This window comes from Heloderma suspectum, chromosome 5 (genome assembly GCF_057233095.1).
Source record: "Heloderma suspectum isolate Gila_16-S chromosome 5, 16-S_ref, whole genome shotgun sequence".
Taxonomy (NCBI): domain Eukaryota; kingdom Metazoa; phylum Chordata; class Lepidosauria; order Squamata; family Helodermatidae; genus Heloderma; species Heloderma suspectum.
In genome coordinates this window covers 129,229,810-129,253,262 of record NC_139462.1, presented here as the reverse complement: position 1 = coordinate 129,253,262, position 23,453 = coordinate 129,229,810, and the positions used below count along the sequence as shown (strand labels likewise).

The 23,453-nt window shown below is 41.6% G+C and overlaps 1 protein-coding gene across 5 annotated transcripts in view; it reads right to left on the bottom strand.

Annotated features, from left to right (window-relative positions):
* Window positions 1–23,453, bottom strand: part of MAP3K3 (mitogen-activated protein kinase kinase kinase 3) — a 109,543-nt gene that overhangs the window by 83,771 nt on the left and 2,319 nt on the right. For 2 of the 5 annotated variants that reach the window (XM_084857390.1, XM_084857393.1), the window contains exon 1: window positions 22,486–23,421. The exons of the other annotated variants lie outside the window; for them this stretch is intronic. In XM_084857390.1, coding sequence (XP_084713516.1) covers window positions 22,486–22,489 — 4 coding nt within the window. In that variant the 5' untranslated portion in view covers window positions 22,490–23,421. Of the gene's footprint in view, window positions 1–22,485; window positions 23,422–23,453 lie in introns of those variants that run through there. 5 annotated transcript variants of the gene reach the window in all.

Here is a 23,453-nt window from a genome sequence, read left to right as displayed (position 1 = left end):
ACCTCTTCAGATATTAGATACACAAGTTAAAACAGAAAGTGTTTTGCTCTTGCATCTGTTGAACATCCAGAAGCTCCCATAATGCACTTTCTGTTCTAACTTGTATAGCAAAAGCAGCATGATTTTAACCAATTAATACAGTTTAAGAATCATCATTTTGTCTCTCCTACTGGTTAATACTTTCATATCCAATAAAATAAGATCTACTCCTGAAAACGTTATGCCACAATGCATCTTAGTCTTTAAGACTGTCATATTGTTTCACAGTGTTCATTACATCATGTATTTTGAAGTCTCCACTCCACATCACTGGCCACTGCTATCAGGGGTGGGGAAATTCATAATATTACGATGACAGAAGACAGAGTAAGATGTACTACAATCTTACATATGAAGGAGCAAACTCAAAAAGGGCCTGTTGTTTTGGGTAGAAATCCTATGTTTCTTAGGAGATATAGTTCTGCCCTGAGACATCTCATTTATTATTTTTTTAAGCTAAGAATCTCAAAGATGGCATAAAATACCTTCTCGCATACCTAAACCCATCAAGTGGAACTATTTGTGACAGTCATATTAAAGTGCTGCTGGAATCAAGGGATGCATCCTATAATTTATCGATTATATTTATATTCCATCTTTTATCCAAGGAGCTTCAGGTGGCATATATATGGTTTGCTCCTCATAATTTTATCCTCACTACAAATCTGTGAGGTAGGTTAGGTTGAGAGTGTGCAAGTGACGCAAGGTCACCCAATGAGCTTTATGGCTAAGTAGGCATTTGATAGGATTGTTGTTACGAACTCTTGCACAAGTATATCATTGTAAGTTGTGATGCTGCACCAGTGCAACTGCACTGTGGAAGGCCTTGCATAGATCAGAAGTGTGCAAGTAAGGTGAAGTTTTGAAGACATGACAAGGGAATGCTAACTCTAAAGATAATCTCAACTACATCAGTAGTATCAAGATCCCCACTCCTGCACAGATGTGAACCTATCACCACAATTAGTTAACAAAAACGTGAGTACGGAGGGCCACACACCATAGCATGCTAATTAGCTTACTCCAATGCGAGTGCTAATGCAAGAACAGCCCTTTGTAGACTCCTATAGTGCCAACTGTTAAGTGTTTTAAAGGCTAAAATCCTAAATAAACTTTTCATAAAGGGAAGGCTAAAACTGAAATCCAATAAAAAGCTAAAAAGTTTAATCTACAATTAGTTACACAATTACTTTGCTGTTAGATGTCCTATTATCCCATTCTTGTGTGGCTTAAATTTTTTTTCTTACCTATGAGGTTGGGGGGCTGTCTAACAAATCAGGGAGCAAGGTTTCCTCAGGAACAAGGGAGCTATCTAACAAAATACACTGAGTGAAACTAGATGAGGTGTTGCATCAAAAATAGCTAGGCATTTATATAGTTGCCTTATCCTTTCCTGAAGCATCATCAGAATCCTGTTCCAAAGCATGTACTAGTTCTGGCTATCTACTTCTGAGCTGGACTCAAAGAAGGGAGGCCTCACACTGCCAAAAAGGCACTGAGCCTTCTGATCTGAGCCTCTGCTTGGATCCACCATCGCCTTTGATCCTCTGATTTTGGAAAATCTGAAGTTGGGGAACCAGAGTGTGCTTGGTCCCCTGAATATACAGCTTCCCTGAGCACCTCCTTCAGTGGTAAGTTCCGGTGCTTGAGCCCCAAACATGCAAGGGCCAGCAGTGGGAGACTCCTCTGTGGAGGAGATCTTGTCTGGTTCTGGTACAGGAAGTTGGTGGGGAACTACAGACATGCTTCCAACCCTACAATATTATACAAACTAATGGCTGTAGAACTGGATCATTTATGTCAGGGGTGGGCAACACACAGCCTTCATGCAGCCCCCCATGGACAGTTTTGCAGGTCCTGCAAAAATCTCAGCAATTTTGCAGGAAAACAAGGCCTTGTTTGCAAGCAGAATTAACCCCCTGGAAGCCTCCTGAAAGTACAATTCTTGTTTACACAGAGTGCTATATGCTTTGAAGACAATTGGTAGTAGATTGTTATTGTAATGATGCTTTGATATGTATTGCCATCATTGTACTACAGTTCTGTTGTGAACCGCTTTGGGCATATCTATGTGGAAAAGCAGTATACAAATTAATAAAATATACACATATTATTTTAAAAACAACAACCACAGAAATGCATGACTTAATTTCTACAGATAAAAGTTTAGTAAAAAAAATGGCTTTGGCATGCACAATACTGAAGTTCTACTATGTTGATTAGACCTCTGTTGTCACTTTAATATGACTAGCTTAAGAGCTAGTCATCCCATTTTTATCCACCAACAAGGACACAGCATATACTCCACATAATTATCTAAAAGGGCCTGGATTTAATAAAAGAGGATGTTTGTACATCTGAAAATCAGTAAGCTTTTCATGAAATCTATGAGAGATGATCCCACCAAACTATAAAAAGAATCTCATGGTGCAAGGTGAAACAGGCCTGAGGAAATGTTCTACTTTGTAAAACAAGGCTTAATACAACATGGTCAATTTCAAAGTAGAGTGTGATCAAATAGGGTTGCATATGCCCATTTGTCTGGTGTGGGAAGTTCCAGACAGGTTGAAATCTCAAGCTGCTAGATTTCAACAAGTGGGATTTTCCTCTCCTCACTATCCTTATTCCGTCATGATACAACTAAAAGACCAGTACTTTCACGGCCACCAGAGCAAGAGGTTTCACTGGTTAAATGTGCACAATTAACTCCTCTTTATGAAGAATTTTGAGTCACCCAGTAACCCAGGTTTTTCCTCTCAGGAAAATTTCCCCATTTGACTAGGAGCAGGAAGTTCCAATTCTTGGGAGTCCTTTTCTGGGCTGAAATAACACCACAGAAAGGTTTTCTTTCTCTTACTATACAGTCATATGGTAGGTGGACACGGTATTTATTAGCAGAGACCAAGAAAAATAAAATCATAGAAGCAGATTTTTTTCTTTAAAAAGAATTAAGTTTACTAAGTTCATTCTCATACTAAAACTACAAAACCAAATTAAAAAAGAGTTATATTTCACAAACTCATGAGCAAAATGGAAAAGGAGATTTTGAATAAATTTTGCCACACAATTTTGACAGTAAACATGTTATCTACAAGAGACCTGCAAGTTCCAATCAATGCTACTAGAGACAGACATGACCAGCTATATTTTCAGCATAGGCTTGTTTGTACCACCTTAATAAAATACAGTCCTAACCAGCAAGTTTCCTCCATTACCATCCTAGGACTGCGGAAACAAAATTCAGTGTTTTCACGGTAAGGCTAAGCACTGCTGTGATAAGATGCTTCACTTTGAGATCCTAATCTACTGCTCTTCTACCACATGCCTCCAAAACAGCCAATAAATTATTAAAGATTTGTTGATATTACTCACAGCAAAAATATGCATTGCCCAAAAATAGAAGGTTCTAAAGCAAGCATATATAAAAGAATGTTTCTAAAAATTTGGGAAAATCACATCCATGCAAAAGTTCACCCATCAAGTGCAAGAAACACCTTGGCCCAAAGCCAGAGAAAGACAGTAATGCTTAAGTCCCAATGAAATCAATAAGACAAGTTAGTTGTGATTAATTTATATCCCATTAATTTCAATGGTACTTTTAGTTATGACATTTCTTTGGATTTTTGCCCTGGAATTTTGCCATGTGGTACTCTTTCATAAAGTATTGTGAATGCTCCAGAACACAAGGCAACATGGCTGAACTGACTCTGAGGGCTGGGGAGAACACTTCCCAAGACCCAACTGGCATCTTATTAAGACACATGCTGAATACAAATGCTCTTTCACGCTTTTCTTTTGATTACAGTCTGTGATATTAATTAAATGGTCCATGAAAAGCTAAACTGGTCCACTCCTGTTTTACGAACAGCTAAAATTAAGGCCTGCATAGAAATCAAAGTATATGTTCAAATGAAAATTTGCATGTTTTCCTATGTACTTCAGTAGGAGGATATATTGTATGTAACCTAGAAAACGTCATGGATCAAGTTCATCTTCTAGAACAAGTCTCTTAACAGTGAACTGATGATGAAGAAATGACTACAAATGAAGGATTGGCAGCTGTTGAACAGTGTGGAGAGTTATTGTTTTGGCAAGGTCTCCAGTAGGTCTGGGGGAAACAGTTCTGCTTTGTGCTGGAATGATGTTGTTCAGGAAATGCTTTTCATGTTTTAAAAGCCACACTCCACTTTGTATCATTGATAAAAGCAATAAAATAAAATACAAGGAAAGCTACTGCAGCTTGTCATATGTTTATTTTCCTTAAGGTTTAGAAACCATAATTTCTTCTACAACAAATCTCATCTGATCTTGGAAGCTAAGCAGGGTCAGCCCTGGTTGGTACTTGGATGGAAGACTGCCTGGGAATCAGGCTTCCTGCACTGAGCAGGGGGTTGTACTCGATGGTCTTGTGGGCCCCTTCCAACCCTATGATTCTATGATTCTAGGGATGCAAATGAACAAAACCAAACAAACAAGAGCAAGAACACTTGCAGAATTGTAAAAACAGGAAATTTCCAGACGAATAGCAAAGGAAAACTGAACAAAATGCATTTATTTTTCTTACAAGTAAATATTGTTAAATTAGAAATGTAATGAATAGACAGAAACAGTGGTCAGATAAATAAAATGTACTATAGGTTAACAGTATAGTCGTATCCATGTTTACTCAGAAGTCAGTCCCACTGTGTTCAATAAGGCTTAATCCCAGGTTAAGTACACATAGAATATAAATATGTCACAGAAAAGAAGTGACAATCTTTTAGGATGTTATTTGGACTTGTAAATGAACATACAGAGGGGCAATGGCTGTCTTCATCATGCTTCTGGGGTGAGAACACTACTGTGTTTTGTGCAGCACTTAATACATTATTGCCACTACATACATTTTAAGTAGTGGCAGAATCTAGGACTAAATGGTAGTAACGTACCACCCTAAGTTTTTGTGCTGATCTTGGATTTCTTAACGAAGCTGTACAAGTGCAGAAAACAGCTGAAAAGATTCAACGATAAACATTTCCCAGAGAACCCAAAAGACAAGTTTTAAAACCTAAAAGCTACTCTCTAATATGGAGGTACAAGTGGGCTGATAAAATGGTTGTGCTTATCTGCAGGACTGCCATAATTACATGCTTTAACTACTTTGAATGGAATTTAACAGAATATTTTATATTTGCCTTATTCATCTGTTGGTTATTTCCAAGCCTGTGGGCAGCAGCATATAAATTCAAGCAACTAAAATGAATAAGATTTCAGTGGTCTTATTTCCAACACAGGCAGTTACTGTTTTAAATTCTTTAAAAGAATTTGCTTTATAACTGTCAAGATCAGTGCAGAAAAATCAAGAATGCTACTCCTCATTTACTCTGAACAAAATACACAAGATAAAAAACCTTAAAAAGTAGGTTCCACCAGTATGGCATATAGAAAATCTTGCTTATGGGTAAACATGTGCATGAAATGTCAAATGCAATAAAACAGCACAGTGAAGGATGACCTCCTGCAGCTAGGCCCACAATTCTCTTTTAATGCAAGCAATTTTGAAGATGTTCTATCCTCAGTAAAAGAAATGAAATCCTGTAACAGTATCCTGGAAATACCTTCATACTGCAGAAACTCCAGGGCTAGTGTACACATAACTGTGGTTAAGCAATCAGAAATGGATACAGTGCACATACCCTCAACTTCAGGAGCATGAATTCCACACACCCCACCCCCACTTGTCTTAACTGCAATTAAGCATCACCCTAACAGTAGCCAGGTACTTACTGATCCTTGACTACTGAATTCAGGATGTGCTGTATCTTAAGGGGACAATGCACAGTTCATGCACTGTGCGTGAATACATATCCCCTGCAGCAGGAAAAAAAGGGGGTGCAGGGTGCTGGTGATGTCTCTGCTCATACTGGCAGCAGGATGTATCATATTGTTTTCTATTCTTTGGGACTGGAACAGCTCCTAAATATGGAATGCAGTGTGTCCATGAATGTGTTGTCAAACAGGGACGTTGCTCGTGCTGGCTAATTATGTACTAGTTCCTTGTTTAGCTCAGGACTTTTGTGGGAGGCGACATGAGTGTGTTCAGAGTGTATTCCAATAATCATTAAAACAACGAAAAGGTACATTTTACTTGGCTCCAATTCTCTCTCTGTCTTTACACTGTACCTGCATGTAGGATTTTATTGCTCTGTTTCTAAAGACTGCATGCTACCTTGGGGGTCTATTTAGGATGAAAGGTGGGGGAAAAAAATACCTAGATAAAGTAATCAAGAAAAATGTTACAAGAACACACGGCAAACATTATCTGGGGGTGAGGGGCAATCTGGCCCCCAGACCAAAAAAGGCTGTCCACCTCTGAAGTAAATGGACCTTCAGATACTCCAAATCCCAAGGCATATATAGTTTTAACCTTTAACACCAGCACTTTGAATTGTGCTTGGAAATGTCCTGGCAGCCAGTGAAGATGTTTAAGAGACTGGTAAGACATGTACCATACAGCTGGTCCCAAACAACAAGAAGTATTTTGAACCAACTGTTGCTTCCAAGCAGTCTTCTACTAGGTCTTAGTAGAGGACAGATAACAGTGGCTAGGCTATCTCTGTCCAGAAGGGGTCACATCTGGTGCAGCAGCCTTCGCTGGTGGAAGGCACTTAATGCCAGATGCCACTTGAACATCCAAAAATATGGTTGGATGAACTAGTGCCTCCAAGAGGTGCTCCCTATCAGGGGTGGGAAAACCTTTTCAGTCCAAGGGCCAAATTCCAATCTGGGAACAGTCTCAGGGGGCACATTCAGTCTGGGGACAGGGCCCAAATGCAGAGTGGATGGGGCCAAAATGTAATTCTTACTAATTTTAAGTTTACTCAAAGGTAAGCAGGACAATCATCTACATGTCTACTAAGAAGTAAGCAGGACTGAATGACTCAGCAGCACTTTCAAATTGCAACCCAAATACCAAGCCTCTCCATATCTAATCAGAAGTAATCAAGTAGGACAAGACCTGCAAGGCAAGCCTCAGAACTGAATCACTCAGCAGCTTCCAGCTCAGGCTCTGCCCTCTCTCCCCAGAAGGGAGATAAAAGCTTTTCTCTACCAAGTATTCAGCAGGGTAAAGCTGTAATTTTGGAACAGCTGCTGACTGCAGATCAGAGCTCTACCCTGCCAGTAGAGAGAGTGGCACACAGGGGAGAAGTTTGTGGGCTGTATGGAGAACTCCCATGAGCTGTATTCAGCCTGTGGGCTGGAGGTTCCCCATCCCTGCTTTAATGGGAGTACAACCTTATGCAAAACAGGCAGAATACCACCTCCCTAATTCACTGATAAGCCCACCAACTGTACCGCCATCTTGTCTGGATTGAACTGCAGTTTATTGGTCCTTGTCCTGTTCCTTACTGATCCCAGATACCATTCCAGAATATTCATGGCCTCATTCGAGTCCAATGAAACCGAGAATCAGATATGGATGTCATCAGTATACTAACAAATGTCATACTAACAAAGTCAAATGTCTGAATGACTTCACTCAGAGGTTTCACATAGATGTAAGACAGCATGGAGGAGAGAACAGAGCTCTGCATAAACCAACAGCACAACTGCCAAGGGGAAGAGCAGTAGTCCCTCAGCACTATCTTCTGGAAACAACCAGAACAGAATAACTGGAGACTGTACCCTCAGTCCCCAACCCAGACAGCTGGTCAAGGAGGATACCATGGCTGATGGTACCAAAAGCCACCAAGAGGTGAAGAAAAAGCAAACAAGCTTATATTTCCCCATCATTCTCCGAGACAGGACATCTATCAAGATGACTGATGACGTTTCAGTGCCCAAACCTGGCCACAATTCAGACTGAAAGGTTCAGATTATCAGGGTCGTCCAAAATGCCTGGAGTTGACAACTGCCCCTTCAAGCACCTTGCCCCCCAAAGACAGTATTTGCAACCTATCAATAATCTGAATGATCTTCTGGGTCCAAGATAGGTTTTTTTTATGAATGGCCTACCAATTGCTTCCTTTAAAAAGTGGCTGGGACTACTCCCAAGCCCAGAGGTGGCATTGTGAACATCCTTGACCTAGCCAGTCACCCTGCTCCTGCTGGATGTCATAAGCCAGGAGGGGCAGAGGTCAAACAGACAGACAGTTGTACTCCTCCAAACACCCTTTCTACATCTTCAAACTTCAACAACTGAAATTCATGCAAAAGAATAAGGTGATGGTGCTCTGGACATATCTACTGGCTATAGATTGTGCTCCTCTTTGGCTGCCTGTATTAGAATTTGTTTGGTTATGGACTTCCGGTCGGGACCGATGTTGCTCTGGTAGCTTCCCACGGGGCTCCGTGGGAGCTTTCTCAAACAGCTTTTTAAAAGGTTGAAAAACCTTTTCATCTCCCCCCTGGAATAGAAAGGGGGGGGCAAGGCAACAGTTCTGGACAACACCTTGGAGAAAGGTAACTCCCATGCGATAGTGGGGGGGCCGGATTCCAGGATTATCTCCCCAGAGCTTTACCAATGCAAAAAGCTGTACTGAGACTCCTATTTTATAGGAGAAAACAGGGCTGACGTGTTCCATATAATATATGCTTTAAGAAATATCAACAACCTTTGAGGGATGATTTAAGAAATGTTAACAATATTTGAGAACATCTGAGGACCTGTAAGATCTGTGTGAGAGAAATATGTCTGCGCCGAGGAGAAGACAGGAGCTGGCATCCACTCCCCCCGCATCCTCTGTGTCCAAAATGTCGAAGACAGAAGATATAGGGGAATTATTTACACTGATAAAGACTTTATCTTCGCAATTTACGGAGAAGGTCAAGGGGCTGGATTTAATCCAAAATTCCATCACTGCCCTGCAAGGAGCTGTAGATTTAATTAATGCGACACAGCAAAAAATGGAGACGAAAATTAATGAGCTTGAAGACCATGTGGCTGGAAATGAAACTACGACTCAAATCTATTTTAAAAACACCTCTGATAGAATTTCTCAACTGGAGGCTTTCATGAAGAGATCCAATGTACGCATTTTGGGGATTAAAAATTTGCCTAATGATGTAAAATTGCTTGTGTTTGTGGATAAACTTTTGCACGAGATACTCCCTATTCCATCTGATTATTTACTTGATATTGAGCAGGCATTTCGTGTGCCAAATGCTAAAGTGCCTGATTACACTATCATAGCTCAATTTGCAGAAGTCTCCACAAAGAATTATATCCTGTGCTTGGCAAGAGAAGCTCGAAGTCTTTCCTGGAGACAAGATAAAGTTATGTTGTTTCCTGACTACATCAAAGAGGTGGCAGATAAAAGAAGGCAATTTATCAAAGCAAAGAACTTGGCAAAACAAATTAACTTACAATACTACTTAAAATATCCTGCTATTCTTTGCACTGTGTCTGAAGGTCAGATTAAGAGGTTTCAAAATCATGAAATGGCGGAGGCTTGGCTGAGCGTAAAAATGCATGAGAATCTTGTTACAACCCCATGAACTGGAATTTTTAAACAAGCTTTGTTAATTGTTTCTACTTAGCCTATATGAGCCAGGCTAACTCAGAAGATAAATTATTATATATATATATATATATATTTGCTTATTTTCTTTCATTTCTTATTTTTTCTTGCTTTTATTTTAAAATAGATAATATTTAGTATACTAATAATACTAGGCTTTTGGGAATGAATTCTAGACCTCTTTCTTTGATATAAGATTGATGATATGATATAGAAATGTAAGGTTGTTTATTGAATTGTAAGATTGTTAAGGTTATAGATATAGTCTTTAAAACAGAATGACACTGGAGACCAGGGGGTGTTGGAGCTTAAACTCAATTCTTTAGCGGGGAGGGAGAGGGAAGAGGGGAGTGAGGGGGAAAAGATTTTTTATTTTTTCTTCACTTCCTTTCCTTCTCCCTTTTCCCTTTATTTTTTTCTCTTTCTTTTTTCTTCTCTTTTTGTTATTGTGGTGTCCTCATCGGAATATTGTATTGCTGGGAAATTGAAGCATTGATAAGATTGTTGGTAATTTTGTTACTGTTTATTTCATTCATACAAAATAAATAAAATATATTCAAAAATAATTTGGTTATGTTCACATTTCTTTCAGCTATGCTGCAAGTTGTCTGGGCTGTTGGCTGTGAGAATTAAGTCTCAGACTTGTGCAAACTTCTGGAATTCTATAGATGTGTACTGAGGCCCATCATCTGATATCAACTCATCACAAATGCTGTGACTGGAAAATATAAGTTTGATGTAATTGCTTGCAGGCACTTTTGCAGTTGCATTACCTCAAAAGTAGTAACTGTAGAAAATGGACTCTAAGTACATAATGCCTACCACTGGTGCTAGCACTACCAAGGTCCTACTGGGTGGATTCTAGATTGTTATGGGTTGTTTACAAATCAATCTTTAGTATTTTGGATAGATGCCACAATTTTGAGCCATATTGTCAACCTGGGCAAATTGTGCCAATACAATATATCCCTTGCCTGTCATTTACAGAGCGTTGTTCCAAGATGTCCTTCACAACTGATCTGCAGTATCCCTAGGCATTTATCTCCTTTAAAAACTAGCCCATTTTCTATAGACAGTTCAGCCATGTTAATCCCGAAGTCCCTGTTGACTTTATGAGCATGGGCCATGGTGTTATTTTTTTTGTAATTAATGCAGTATTGCTGACCAGACATCTTTGCTATTTCTGTTAACCTGCTTGCAGATACAGCTAGGAATCTCAGCATCGTGTGCATTGTATTTCTAGGTCCTCTTCTTTAGCATCTTACTGTTCTGTGAAATAGTGAGATAAAAGATCTGCAATCAGTATCTCTTTTCTAGATTTGCATTTGATTTGCAGATTGTGTTTTCATAGTTTCAGGACCATACTTTGAAGTCTTGGTGGCATTAAGGTGAGAGATTTTTCAAAGTATGCTCCCCAACAGTTTGTGATCAGTTTCTACTGTGACGAGACTGACCTATATATTCTGGTGAAATTTCTGACACCCCATTGAATGCCAAACTGCTTCTTTTCTATCTAGGCACAGTTTTGCTGACCTGACCTCAATGCTCTTGAAATATAAACTACTGGAGCTCCTTCTTCCAGCAGCCTGCTCCTTCTGCTGCTTGGGAAGCATCTCCTTGTAGCGTTAATTCTTTCTTGTCATCATATTTTAGTTTTGCTTCCAGGCTTGCAGTATCCTTATTTTGGAAGGTCTTGTCCAGGTTGCTGTCCTAATGTCCTTTCGTGTTCCCCACCCCCAAATCAGACAGAGGTGATTTTAAAGTCTGCCCGTCTTATCATATAAGTCATCATCCCTAGGATAATTTCCAACTCCCAGAAGGACAGTGCCTTTGTTTTATTGCAATTACTTCGCCTGGACTAGCTCAATGCCTTTCTGTTCTAGGATATGACTGAAATATTTCACTTGCTTCACCCCAACTTACATTTTGTTGGAACTGGCTCTTTGCACCTTGTCAGTAAAGCTCTTGGTTGTTTGGTTGGTCTCAAGCAGTTCCATTTAGAATATCATCAATTATTACTTTGATGCCTTCCAAGTCCTCTAAGATTTCATGAACTTTTCTTCAGAAGATCTGTGTAGATGATGCGCCAAAGTCTCTTTAAGCACCATCTTCTGAATGGTGAGTTAAAGGTGGTGAATTTGCTGCCATTTTCATCCAGTGTGATCTTCCACCAACTTGATTGAGCATTTGTTGTTGTTTATTTGGTCAGTCGCTTCCAACTCTTCGTGACTTCATGGACCAGCCCACGCCAGAGCTTCCTGTCGGCCATACACATGCTACAACCAATTTGTAAGTGATGTCATTTAGCATGGAAAGATTGTAACATTTTTGCAATATTGCTGGGTTAAAGTCTTGGGGATCTACATACAGCAATATAGCACCAGTAGTTCTCTACTGCATCCACTGAACTGACCCAGCCTCGAGTGCTTCAACCTTCCAATTATGCTTAGCTTCTTCATCTGGTAAAATTCCTTCACTAGTGGAAATCATTGAAGTGAACGCATGACTGGCATTTCATTTGCTTGATCTTGAAGCCTCCTGACAAACATCTTAAGTCATCAAATAAAAAAAAATCTGATGCTCTCTTGGGTGATAGGTTAGTATATTAAGATTTTTATCAAGTTCAGCAATGTAAGGCCTTCATCCCCAAACTAGCATAGTTGGCATATCTACCACACAGAGAGAGATCTAGATGCTGGTTGGCATGTTACTTTGTATCTGTACTCGACACTGCATTTTCCTATTACCCCAGTAATAGGTTTTAAAAAGGGGAAGAGAATCTTTTTTGCATCAAGAGAAATGATCTTAGGGATAATATTTTAGTGGTCAAGTACAGGTGAAGGCAGGGCCAAAGCCATCCTACATGGTTTGCACTGCAGCCCAGCATGGCTTATTTAAGCCACGATGAGCCACGGCAACCATGGCCTATTCAACCCTTGCCATGGCTTGTCATGTCGTCTCAACATGGGCAGAATGGCTTGTTGGAGGCGGAAACAACCCTCTAATAACCCATGGCCTGTTATAGGGTCCCGTCCCCCCCCACAAGCCATGTTCAGACAACATAGCAAACCATGAAAACTCCCTGCCAGGGTACCACAGTTAGTTTAGTCAAAAGAAGTTTGGCTTAAAGTCACTTTCAAATCCTGGTTAAGCAGAAAGCCTAATATCAGTTAAGAAAACAGAATTAGCACTGTTCAACTATAGCCACCAACTGCCACATTTTTATTTGAAAGTGGATGACAATCATGGTAACAAGTATTCCTTTGGTTATCTGATTCTTCACTTATCTAATATGTATTTCCTAGCCCCAGTAATGGAAATATACTTGTGACTCCACTGCAATTAGTGCTCTTGGACACATACTGTCTGCTTATACAAAGATAGATGGGCTGAGTTGTCTCATCTCTTTATTATGTAAATTAGGAAGCCAGTTTGGAAAACTAAATAGTCTGACAATGCAATCTAGAGCCTGGCCATTCAGAAATCCACCTGAGTTTCAAGGAACTTACTCCTAAGTAAGTGTGTTTAGCCTCAATTTCAACACTACAGTGGAAAGTTATTTTTTTCTTATTCACAGATGGTGTGCCAACCTCCTTTATTATGTAAGGTAGAAGGTATCTCTAAACTTGACTCTGTCAATGGAAATAAACCCTTCTGACTTTGTAATACATACTGCATTTTAAAAACATGATTTAAGCCATTACAAGCATAGTGATAAGAGTTCTGATTTACACTATGACTAGTTAAACTATGACAAAAACATAACAGAAACACAGAAAGAAGGTGAGAATGTAGAGAAAATATAGAGGTACTGGAAATTACCTTTGGATCTTGGAACAATTTCAGGAATCCATCACAGCTAATTTAGGAGGATGGCAGTGTGTGAAGATTACAGCGAATAGCTAAGTAGCTACAATTAAACTTGTTTGCTAATATTTGTGTTTACGATAAATGCTCTTAATCCATGAATCTTAATGTTAGTGGGTTAAACAAGTTAATCAAAGAGGTCTAATATGATCTGATGACAGGGACCCACAAAAATAAGTGACAGAAATCAATGTTTCAGTAGATGTTTTTAGTCATTTAAACAAAAATTGAGGCCCTTTTAGTAAGGGCTAACTACATAGCTGCCATTGCTCAACAGCTCACCTGAAACACAGCTGCTGAACTTTACCTCATCCTTTCAGTACACAGACAGTGAAAAAACCTACAATCCTGGGTTGCAGGAATACACAGAACACAGCAAGGCAACAGACCACCCAAGTGCTAGCATTCAAAGGGGTCTGATGGGATTAAAGTTATTGGGAATAGCCACAACAACCTAACGAAAATTGAAGTTTGAGAGGATATGCTATCCCAGAGCAATGTGAGGTGTTGCAAGGAGGTAGAAGCAGCCCCAATGTAATTTTATTTATTTTTTAGTGTAAACCAGCCTGGGGATCCAAAAGTGGGATAGAAATCAAATAAGTAATTTGTCCTTCAAAGCGCAAGACCATATATAACACCCTAATGGAAGATTTAATGTTTCAGGACATTTGGGGAGATCAAGAAGCCACCTTGCAAGTATATACAAACCTAAGGTCACCCTAGCCTTTACATTTTATGAAATCACTGAAAAGTAAGTTAAGAAAATTTTGCAAAGGTGAAATTGTGGTGGCGAGGGGGTGGAATTTGAATGTGGCCCTTTCATTAAAACTAAGGGCACAATCCCATGCATGTTTAGACAGAAAAAAGTCCTACAACTCCCAGGATTCCTCAGCCAGCCATGCTGGCTGGGGAATGCTGTGAGTTGTAAGACTTCTTTCTGTCTAAATATGCATAGGATTGTGCCCTAAGTCAAATTAATGTAGTTCAGAAAAAGGTACAATTATTTTACTAAAAATATGCAAAGTTGGAAGGAAAGTCAAAGTTATGGGTGGTTTTTTAACCCCACCTACAGCTGACTCTACATTTTTGTCCATTCACACTCAAGAACTGACCATTAATTGGCCAGCTATTTTAGTTTTCACCAAGCCCAAAATATATTCAGACCATGACTCAGTTAAAATGATTTTAGGATTAGGAAAGTCAACCTAAACAGAGATGTGAAGGTCTGGAAAAAAAGCAGAAAAATTAAAAAGAAACCGTTTCCCCCCATTTTTTTCCAAGGACCATTTTTGTTTTTTTTCTGAAAAATTGAACAGCTTTGGATTATGAAACATTTTCTTTTCGAATTTAAGACAAGGTGTTTATATATTATTACCAAGCCTCTTCTCCCTCCCAAATGATTTCTAAAAACTATGTAATAGGAAGATTTCTATAGAAAGACTAGAGATGTAAAATATCTGGAAATGATGAAGCCATGGGGGGAAATGTTTTTTAGTTCTCTCTATAAGATTCTCAGCATAGTTATTTCTTTCATTTCTTATTAAAATTATTGATCCAGTGTATCTTTTACTGATAAACATTTTGGGATACTCTAAGTCATGCTCAGTTTCCCCAACATATGAGTAGAGTCGCCGTATCATAATATGGAAGAAAATGTACATTCTTGGCAGTTTGGGTTTTGTTCTAAATAGCCCTGTGTTTCTGGACTTGTCTTCCTCTGCCTCTAGGTCTTCCGGCTTCTTCTGGCTTGTAGGATGATTCAGATGTTTCAGGGACTACTCGGTGAAGTTCCCTCTGGTCATGCATAAACTAACAACCTAAAATACGTTACGTATAACTTGGTTTGCTCATAAAATTAGGGTGCAATCCTACGCAGATAGGTGGTCGCCTCCGAACTCGGAGGCGATTGCTTGTCCAATACAAGGCAGGAGAAGCATGGAGGGGATCGTTCCTTCCACGCTTCTCTGGTCCTGCATTTGCAGCTAGACAGCTGATTTCGGCTGTCTAGCCACAGGAGGGCGGAGCAGGGGAGGAGGCTGCCGGACGACACATAGGATGTGTTGTACCGGCATTTTCACCCTCCCAGCCCTGGAACACCCCTTTTTGGCCACTCTGCACTCCTCTTGCAAGCATGGAGTGCACTCCTCTGCACTCCTCTTGCAAGCCCATTGCAGAACATGGGCTGTTCTGTGCTGCCTCGAAGGCAGCGCAGAAGGGGGGAAGGTTGGTTCTCCGGGAACTAACCTCGGAGCACAGGATCCAAGGTCAGTTCCTGGAAAACCAGATATCCTATGGCCGTCTAGCTGTTGACTAGCGACCATAGGATTGCTCCCTCCATCATGTTTGGTATATTAAATTTTTGAAATATAGTTTATTCAGACAATTACAAATTTACTAACTGACTTCACTTTTTAAAGTTTTCAAATATAACAATAATTCTATGAGCAAACCAAGTTTTACATAATATAACTTTAGGAACCTTCCTCAACCTAGCAACCTACAGCTGTTTTGGACTACAATGCCCAGCATTCCTGACCAATGGCCATTCTGTCTGAGGGTGAGAGGAGCTCAGGTCCAAAATACCTGGACAGTCCCAGGTTGGGGAAAGCTGTCCTAAAGCAACAAACTGACTTTATATCTGTAAAAAGTGCTAAAAACCTAAGTATTTTTTTTTTTTTAAATCCCAAAATTTCTGTTTCCCCCCCAAAAAAACTGGAGAAAAGGTTTTTTCCCCATGGCTTCAAAATTTCCGGAATTTTTACATCTCTAAAGCTAAGCCCGGAATATAATATGTGGAAGCTTAAGCAGGGCAATTATTTTCTATACAAATGTAGAAGGATTTGGAAGAATTAAATGATAATTCAGAAGAAACTGTGATAGCAGCACTGAAAAATAACAAAGTAACAAAATATTTGCCTGCCCGGGCTCTAAGATCATTCTCAGGGGTCCTTCTCCAAGATCCCCCGCCAATGCAAGTGAGGCAGGTGGCTACCAGGAAGAGGGCCTTTTCTGCTGTGGCACCTGGCTGTGGAATGAGTACCCTAGAGACGTCTGCCTGGCACCTACGTTGTACTCCTTCCAGAGCCAGGTGAATACCTTTTTATTCTCCCAGTATTTTAGCATTTTAACTTCCTAATCTTTTAGCTCTGGTGTTGTAAATCTGTATTTTAAATCTCTGTGTTGCTGCTAGGTTTTATTCTGGTTGAACTGTTATATTGTGGTTTTAAGCTTTCATATTTTATATTGTTTTATGCTGCACTCTGTGTTTTTAATTTTTGTGAACTGCCGAGAGAACTTTGGCTATTGGGTGGTATAGAAATGAATGAATAAATAAATACAAAGTGAAGTTTCACCCCACCCATCTTTTTGAAATTCTTTTGTCAACAACCTTGTGGACAGGGGTGATCTAGCAGACAATACATAGCTGGACTTCCAAAACAGTTTTGACAAAGTCCCTCACCAAAGGCTCCTGAGTAAACTTAGTAGTTATGGGATCAGAGGACAAGCCCTCTTATGGATTAGTAACTGGCTAAACAGTTGTGGGTTTCCCACAGGCAGCTGGTTGGCCGCTGTGTGAACAGAATGCTGGACTAGGCAGACCTTTGGTCTTATTCAGCATAGCTCTTTTTTAGATTTTTAGGAAGCAAAGAAAGAATAAACAAGCAACTCTCACAACGGAAGGAAGGAAGAATTGGGGTCCCCCAAATATCTGTACTGGGAGTGGTATTATTAAAGCCCTTCATAAATGATCGAGAGACAGGGACAAGCAATGAAATGGCTAAGTTTGCAAATGACACTGAATTACTCAGGATGATGTGAACCTGTGAAAAACTCCAAAAGGATTTCCCTGAACTGAATAGGCAACAGGAGGACAAATGAGGTTCAGTGTAAGTGATGCATAACGAGGAAAAATCTTAATTTCACATAAATGCTAATGGGATGTGAACTGGCAGTGACTAAAAAGATCTTGGGGTCATGGCAGATAGCTCAATGAAAATGTTTACTCACCAATAAAAGGGCACATTTATTTATCTGAAATTCCATATTCAGAATATTTGGGAAAGGGATTGAAAATAAACTGTCAGTACTGTATTGCCCTTATACAAATCTATGGTGTATAGGTTCAGAATATGGTGTATAACTCTGGTCACTCCATCTCAGAAAAGATATAACAGAGTTTTTAAAAAGCACAGAACAGGGCAACCAAAATCATCATGGGGTTGGAGCATCTTTCCTTCAAGGACAAGCTAACGCATCTGGAACTTTTTAGTTTAAAGATGAGTCTACTAACAGGGGACATGATAGACAGGGTAAGGAAAAAATGGATAGAGAAAAGTTTATGCTCTTATATATACATTAAAGCAAGTTTCCCCCCACCACAGCAAATGAGGTCTTCCAACCCACCCACCTCCCTCCCTCCCTGTCATTCACCTAATTGATCCAGCTTTGTTGCTGGAGATCCAAGTAGCTTCTGTGGCATGCAAAATTTTTCACCAGCTTTGGCTGGTGTACCAAATATGACCCCTTGGATAAAGAAGCCATTGGCCTAATTATCATTGTTGTGGTAACCTCTAGATTACTAGTATAAAGCCCGTGTCACCACGGATACTAGCAATCTGAGAGTGATTGGATGAAAATACATTTGGCCGTTTCCCTTGGGACTGGAACAACTTTCAGGGGGCATTTCCTTCTTTCCCTCTCTCTTCCTCTCTCAACTTTCCAGTTATGTTCCACAACAGTTTCCCTTCAATAAGCGCCCTAATAATGCAACCTCTTCCCACTACATTAAAGCAGGTTTCCCCCCACCACAGCAAATGAGGTCTTCCAACCCACCTCCCTCCCTGTCATTCACCCAATTAGCCTCCCTCCTTCCAATAAGAACACCCTCCCATTACATGAAAGCATAGATAGAGCCACCCCTGCTCTGTTGTGGAGAAAGTGGGTTCCCCAAGCCCCCACCCAAGAAGATCCACCGCCAACTCCACCTTCACCTGAAAAACAAAAAGTGAGATGGGGGGAGGGGAGAGAAGAAAAAAATGCTGCCTTTCTCTCACTTGCCTTGAGGTAGAGCCATCCAATATGGCGCCAGTCTTGCACCCCACCTACTTCTGTCACATCGCCATGCCCACTATCCCCCCCACACACAAATGCACAAACCCCACAGAGAGCTTGAGACTTGAAGGATCACCTACTTCCGCAACAGCCTGCCTGTACATAAAAGCTGTTATCACATGCTCCTGGTGAATGAGTGCCATGGGTGGCAGGGCTGCAAATGGCATACAAGCTGGAACTTGTAAATAGCATTTTTTAGCCACAGCCCCTATCTACAACTCAAGAGTCCAGGGACACTCCCAACCTGTGCACCTGCTCTTTCAAGAGTGCAGCCCCACACAGGACTGGTTTCACACTACTATCCGGATCTGCCAACTTTCCAACCAACAGAACCTCCATCTTCCCCAGATTCAGCTTGTTCTCCCTCTTCAATCCTAGTACCGTATCCAGACATTTGTTTAAGCATTCCACTGCCTCTCTTGGACTCTTAGGTGGAAAAGAGAGCTAGAGCTGCATATCATTTCCATATTGATGACATCAAAGCTCAAACCTCCAGATGATTTATCCCAACAGCTTCATATAAACATTAAAGAGCATTAAGGATAGAATGGAGCCCTGTGAGGCACCCCACAAGCCAAAGCCCATGGAGAGGAAAAGAAATCACCCAATACTACCTTCTAGAACCAAACATGGAAGGAGGAGTGAAACCACCACAATACTGTACCTCCAAATCCCAGACTCGATGACAAAAGGATACCATGATTGATGGTGTCAAATACTGCTAAGGGGTCCAGAAGACCCAAGATAGTTTCATTAATACTGTCCAGTCCTCAACACAAGTAATTCATTAGTCCGACCAAGGCAGTTTCCATCCCAAAACCAAGCAGGAACCCAGACTGGAATGGACCTGGGTAATCACCTAGTTGTCAGCCATTCTATCAGGCTGCAGAGCAGAGGGAGGGAAGAGAAGCAGTGCTGTTCTATAGCCTCTACTGACAGACCAGCTACCTTAAACTGTTCCCAACTGTCGACTAGCTGGCAGTCATTACACTACATTACTGCTTCCATCCCATGATAAGAATTGTAATTTTAAGCATTGTTACCTGAGCTTGCTCCCCGCCCCTTCCTTGTGCATCATGTCTTTTAGATTGTAAGCCTGAGGGTTGCGAATACCTTACTATTTTTACATTACTCTGGGAGCCTTTTGGGCTAAAAAACAAGGTTAAAATACTTTAAGGGTGCAATCCTATACACACTTATACAGAAAAAGGTCCTACAATTCTCAGCATTCCCCAGCTAGCAATGCTCTACTGGTTGGGGAATGCTAGGAACTGTAGGACTTTTTTCTGTCTCAACATGCATAGGATTGTGTCCTAAATAAATAAAGAGTCCTCCAAAACTACATGGAGTTAAGAAAGTCACTGTCTTCTCCAAAACCTTACCTAGAAAGGGAAAGTTTGAGACTGGATAGTAGTTGTCTAAGCTCAAAGGGTCCCATATTGGTTTCTTTCGTAAAGGTCACACTACTGCTTCCTTTAGGATCACACCCTCCCTCAAAGAGATATGGTACTCAATTATTAGCTCTCAGCTATCTGCAAAGGAATGGCGAATGGAGATGTCACCTATACCCTGTGGCTGAGATCTGAACAAATTCCTTCTATCCATACCTGGTAAAGTAATTTACAGAGTGAAATACCAATTTGGGAACTCCCACCTATATTCTCATTGCCACCTGGTTTTGTTAGGAACCCATGTATGTCTTCTCATAGCATAAAGAACTGTTTTGCTTAAGTTCTCCCAAATTTGAGAGCAGAGAGCAACTCTCACCATCACAACACATAACTGCTGCAAGCTCATCCTCCCTGAGTTTACATTGATCTGTGCACATTCTCATTTTAATCTCTCAGTTTGGGGTTATTAAAACATCACCAGCACTCTTTGGTTTGCATATTTTACTATTATCATATAGTCCAATAATGCTTACAAACATCCTAGACTCAAACTACAGCTAGTTTACACAAGCCATGGTTAACTGTACTAAATCAACCTCTGAGGAGAATCTGGATATTAAGTATCTCACTTCCAAGCTGTAGATCTACAAAAGAACAAAAACTGAGTAGGAGTCTTTTACTCTCTTTAACTAGATGTACCTCTATTTATAGTTGGGTTGGCATAAGGGTAGGCATGGTTGATCACCTGCCGGGGCCCACACCCCTGCAGTGGCCCATTAACAAGAGCCCCCTGGAGTTGCTCCTCCTCTTCACCATTGCAACCTGCTTGTACACCCACTGCTCGCTCTGACCCAGACAGTGGTTGCAGAAAGAAGGAGCAGCAGCGTATGACACTGCCTGCTTGCTCTCTGCCTGTCAAGCGAGCAAGTGGTAGCAATGATGGGAAAGGGGATGAGGAGCAATAGCATCTGATGACAATGGTGGTGAGAAAGTGGACTTACTGAGGGAGGGGGCCATTGAGGGGGTCTTGCCCAAGGGCCCTCAAAAAAAACCCAGCACTGATTTATAGCATGAACAACACTGAAGATAAAAGTAGGCTAAAGCCTTCAGAGTACCTGCATAAACAATACCTTGCTCGCTTACACACTCACAATACCATTAGGATCTATCGATCGATCTCTGGGTTACTGATCGATTGATTTTACAACATTCGTATACCACTCCACATCTAAACAGATTCCAGAGCGGTGAACAACAAGAGACAAAATGATAAAAAGCTATATAGAATGAGACACGATATTAACATTATTTTTAAAAAACAGAGTGCCAATAAAACCATGGCTGGTCAACCAAGGAAGGCTTCCTGGAAAAGAGCTGTTTTCAGGAGGCACCAAAAACAACAGCATGTTGGCGCTTGCCTGACTTCCAGAGGCAGGGAGTTCCACAGGAACGGAACCACCACACTGAAGGCTCTTCTCTGGGTGGACTCCAATCAGGCCATAGGTCTGTGTGGAACCACCAGGAGCAGGCTCTCTGATTACCTCAGTGACTGGGCAGGTTGGTAAGGGAGAAGGTGCTCTCTTAGGTATTCTGATATGAAATTGTTCATGACTTTGTACCAGAACCTTAAACCTGGCCCAGCAGTGAATAGGCAGCCAGTGCAGTTCTCTCAGCAAAGGACTTGCATGCTGAACGGGGGAGCTCCCGATAACAGCTGAGCTGCTGACAGTCTGCCCTAGCTCCATCTTCCAGAGCTGCCTTAAGGGTAGCCCCACATAGAGTGCATTGCAGTAGATCAGCAACTCCCAATAGTTTAACAACAGCAACAACAAATGTTTTCCACCTAATTTAGGATGCTGAAAGGAAGAGAGCTTGGGTAACCAGGAGTGGACTTTTGTGTGAAAGGACTATGAGCTCAGTTCAGTTGTAGTATTTAAAACAAATTCCTAGGCTCAGAACATGGGCAGAAGCATCCTGTTCTTCAATTCTCAGTATATACCCTTTGCACCTGGATGGTTGTTGGATCTTGTGGTTGTAGTAAAAAAAGGTAAGTCTGAGAAACGTGAAGTCATTTTTAACAGGCCAACATTCAAGTTTCCTCCAACCTGCAAGCCCTCCGGCTCTAACCATAGTGAGCCCCGTGGTATATCCTAGGCAACTCCTTCAGCAAGAGATACACACCCTCGCTGGTCTGACAGACTGGAATTCACATATACTGGGACGACTGTAACTCAAGGTATCCAAAAGCTTCCTTGAGAATGGTGTGACTCCCTCACTAAAACTAAGCCCGCGGCCATCACTACTGCTCGTGCTCAAACCCTCTGCCTTCCTCCCATGCTGTCGCCTAGAGTTCCCCCCACCCGCCGAGGCAGGGGGCGCCTCCAGCGGGAAGGCGCGCGCACGTTCAGCGCCCCGCAGAGGGAACGGGCTGGTCCCACTTCCCCAACGGGGCCAACCCTGCCCAGCGCCGCCGCGCTTCCTTCCCCCCCTCACGGCGGCACGCCGCTTTCCCGTGGCGTGGACCTGGCACCCCCCGCGTCCCTCCTGAGACCAGCGCCGAGCTTTCGGTCCCTCACCCATCTCGGCGAGCGGAGCGGGGCGGGGGGCTGGCGCCCAGAGAAGTGCGCGCCGCCACTCGGCCGGACCCCCTTCTTCTCCCGCGCCGTCTTCCTCGCTTCCTTCCTCCCTCCCTCACAGCAGCCACCTCCGCCGTCGCCGCCTCATTCCAAGGCTTTGGCCTCAAGCGCCCACTTCAACCAACCCGTCCCAAGGCCCTAAACAGGCGGCGGCGGCGGCTCCACCCACGCCCGCCTTCCGTCGGACTGTTCGACTTCTTCCTTCGGCGACAGCTATTCCTCAACGCGGAGATTCGAGACGAACCTCTCGCGACCACGCATGCGCACTGCCTTTCGTAAAAACCAAAACGCTTCCCCCGCAGCAAAGGAGAAAGCGCGCCTCCGCACTCCCAAAGTAGGCGGTGTTACCGCGAATCAACTGCCAATAACAGTAAACCATGCAAAGGAAGGCTGCGTTTAGCCAATCACAGCATAGACGCCCCGCGGCTGTTTCAGCTCCCTGAACCCCACGTGGCCACTCTAGCTCAAGTGTCAAAGCGATACTGTCATTATGAAGTCCTAGATCAGCGCATGTTCGAAGATACCAATTAGGCAAAAAATAAACTTCCTACATTGAGGCCCCTATTCCTTATACAAAGAATAGACCACTTGGCAGATGTTGTTAATCGTTTATCATGATGCTGCTCAAACTCTCCAACTTCCTCCCATGCTAACTGGAATGCAGCTCCCCAGCAGGGAAACGTCTTATAGGGGAACTGTACAAATGGTCGCAAGATGTTTATATAAAATGATTGCCCTACACATGGGAAATACATTCCTGAGGGGACAGCTTTGTAAAATTTCAAAAGAAAAACTTTAGCCATTTAATTTACATCTCTACTCAACAGTAGTATGTTCTTTGACAATTTAGGAATCATGAAAAGTTGTGTACATTTAAGGCATACCTTTTACTATCTTACAGAAGTGAA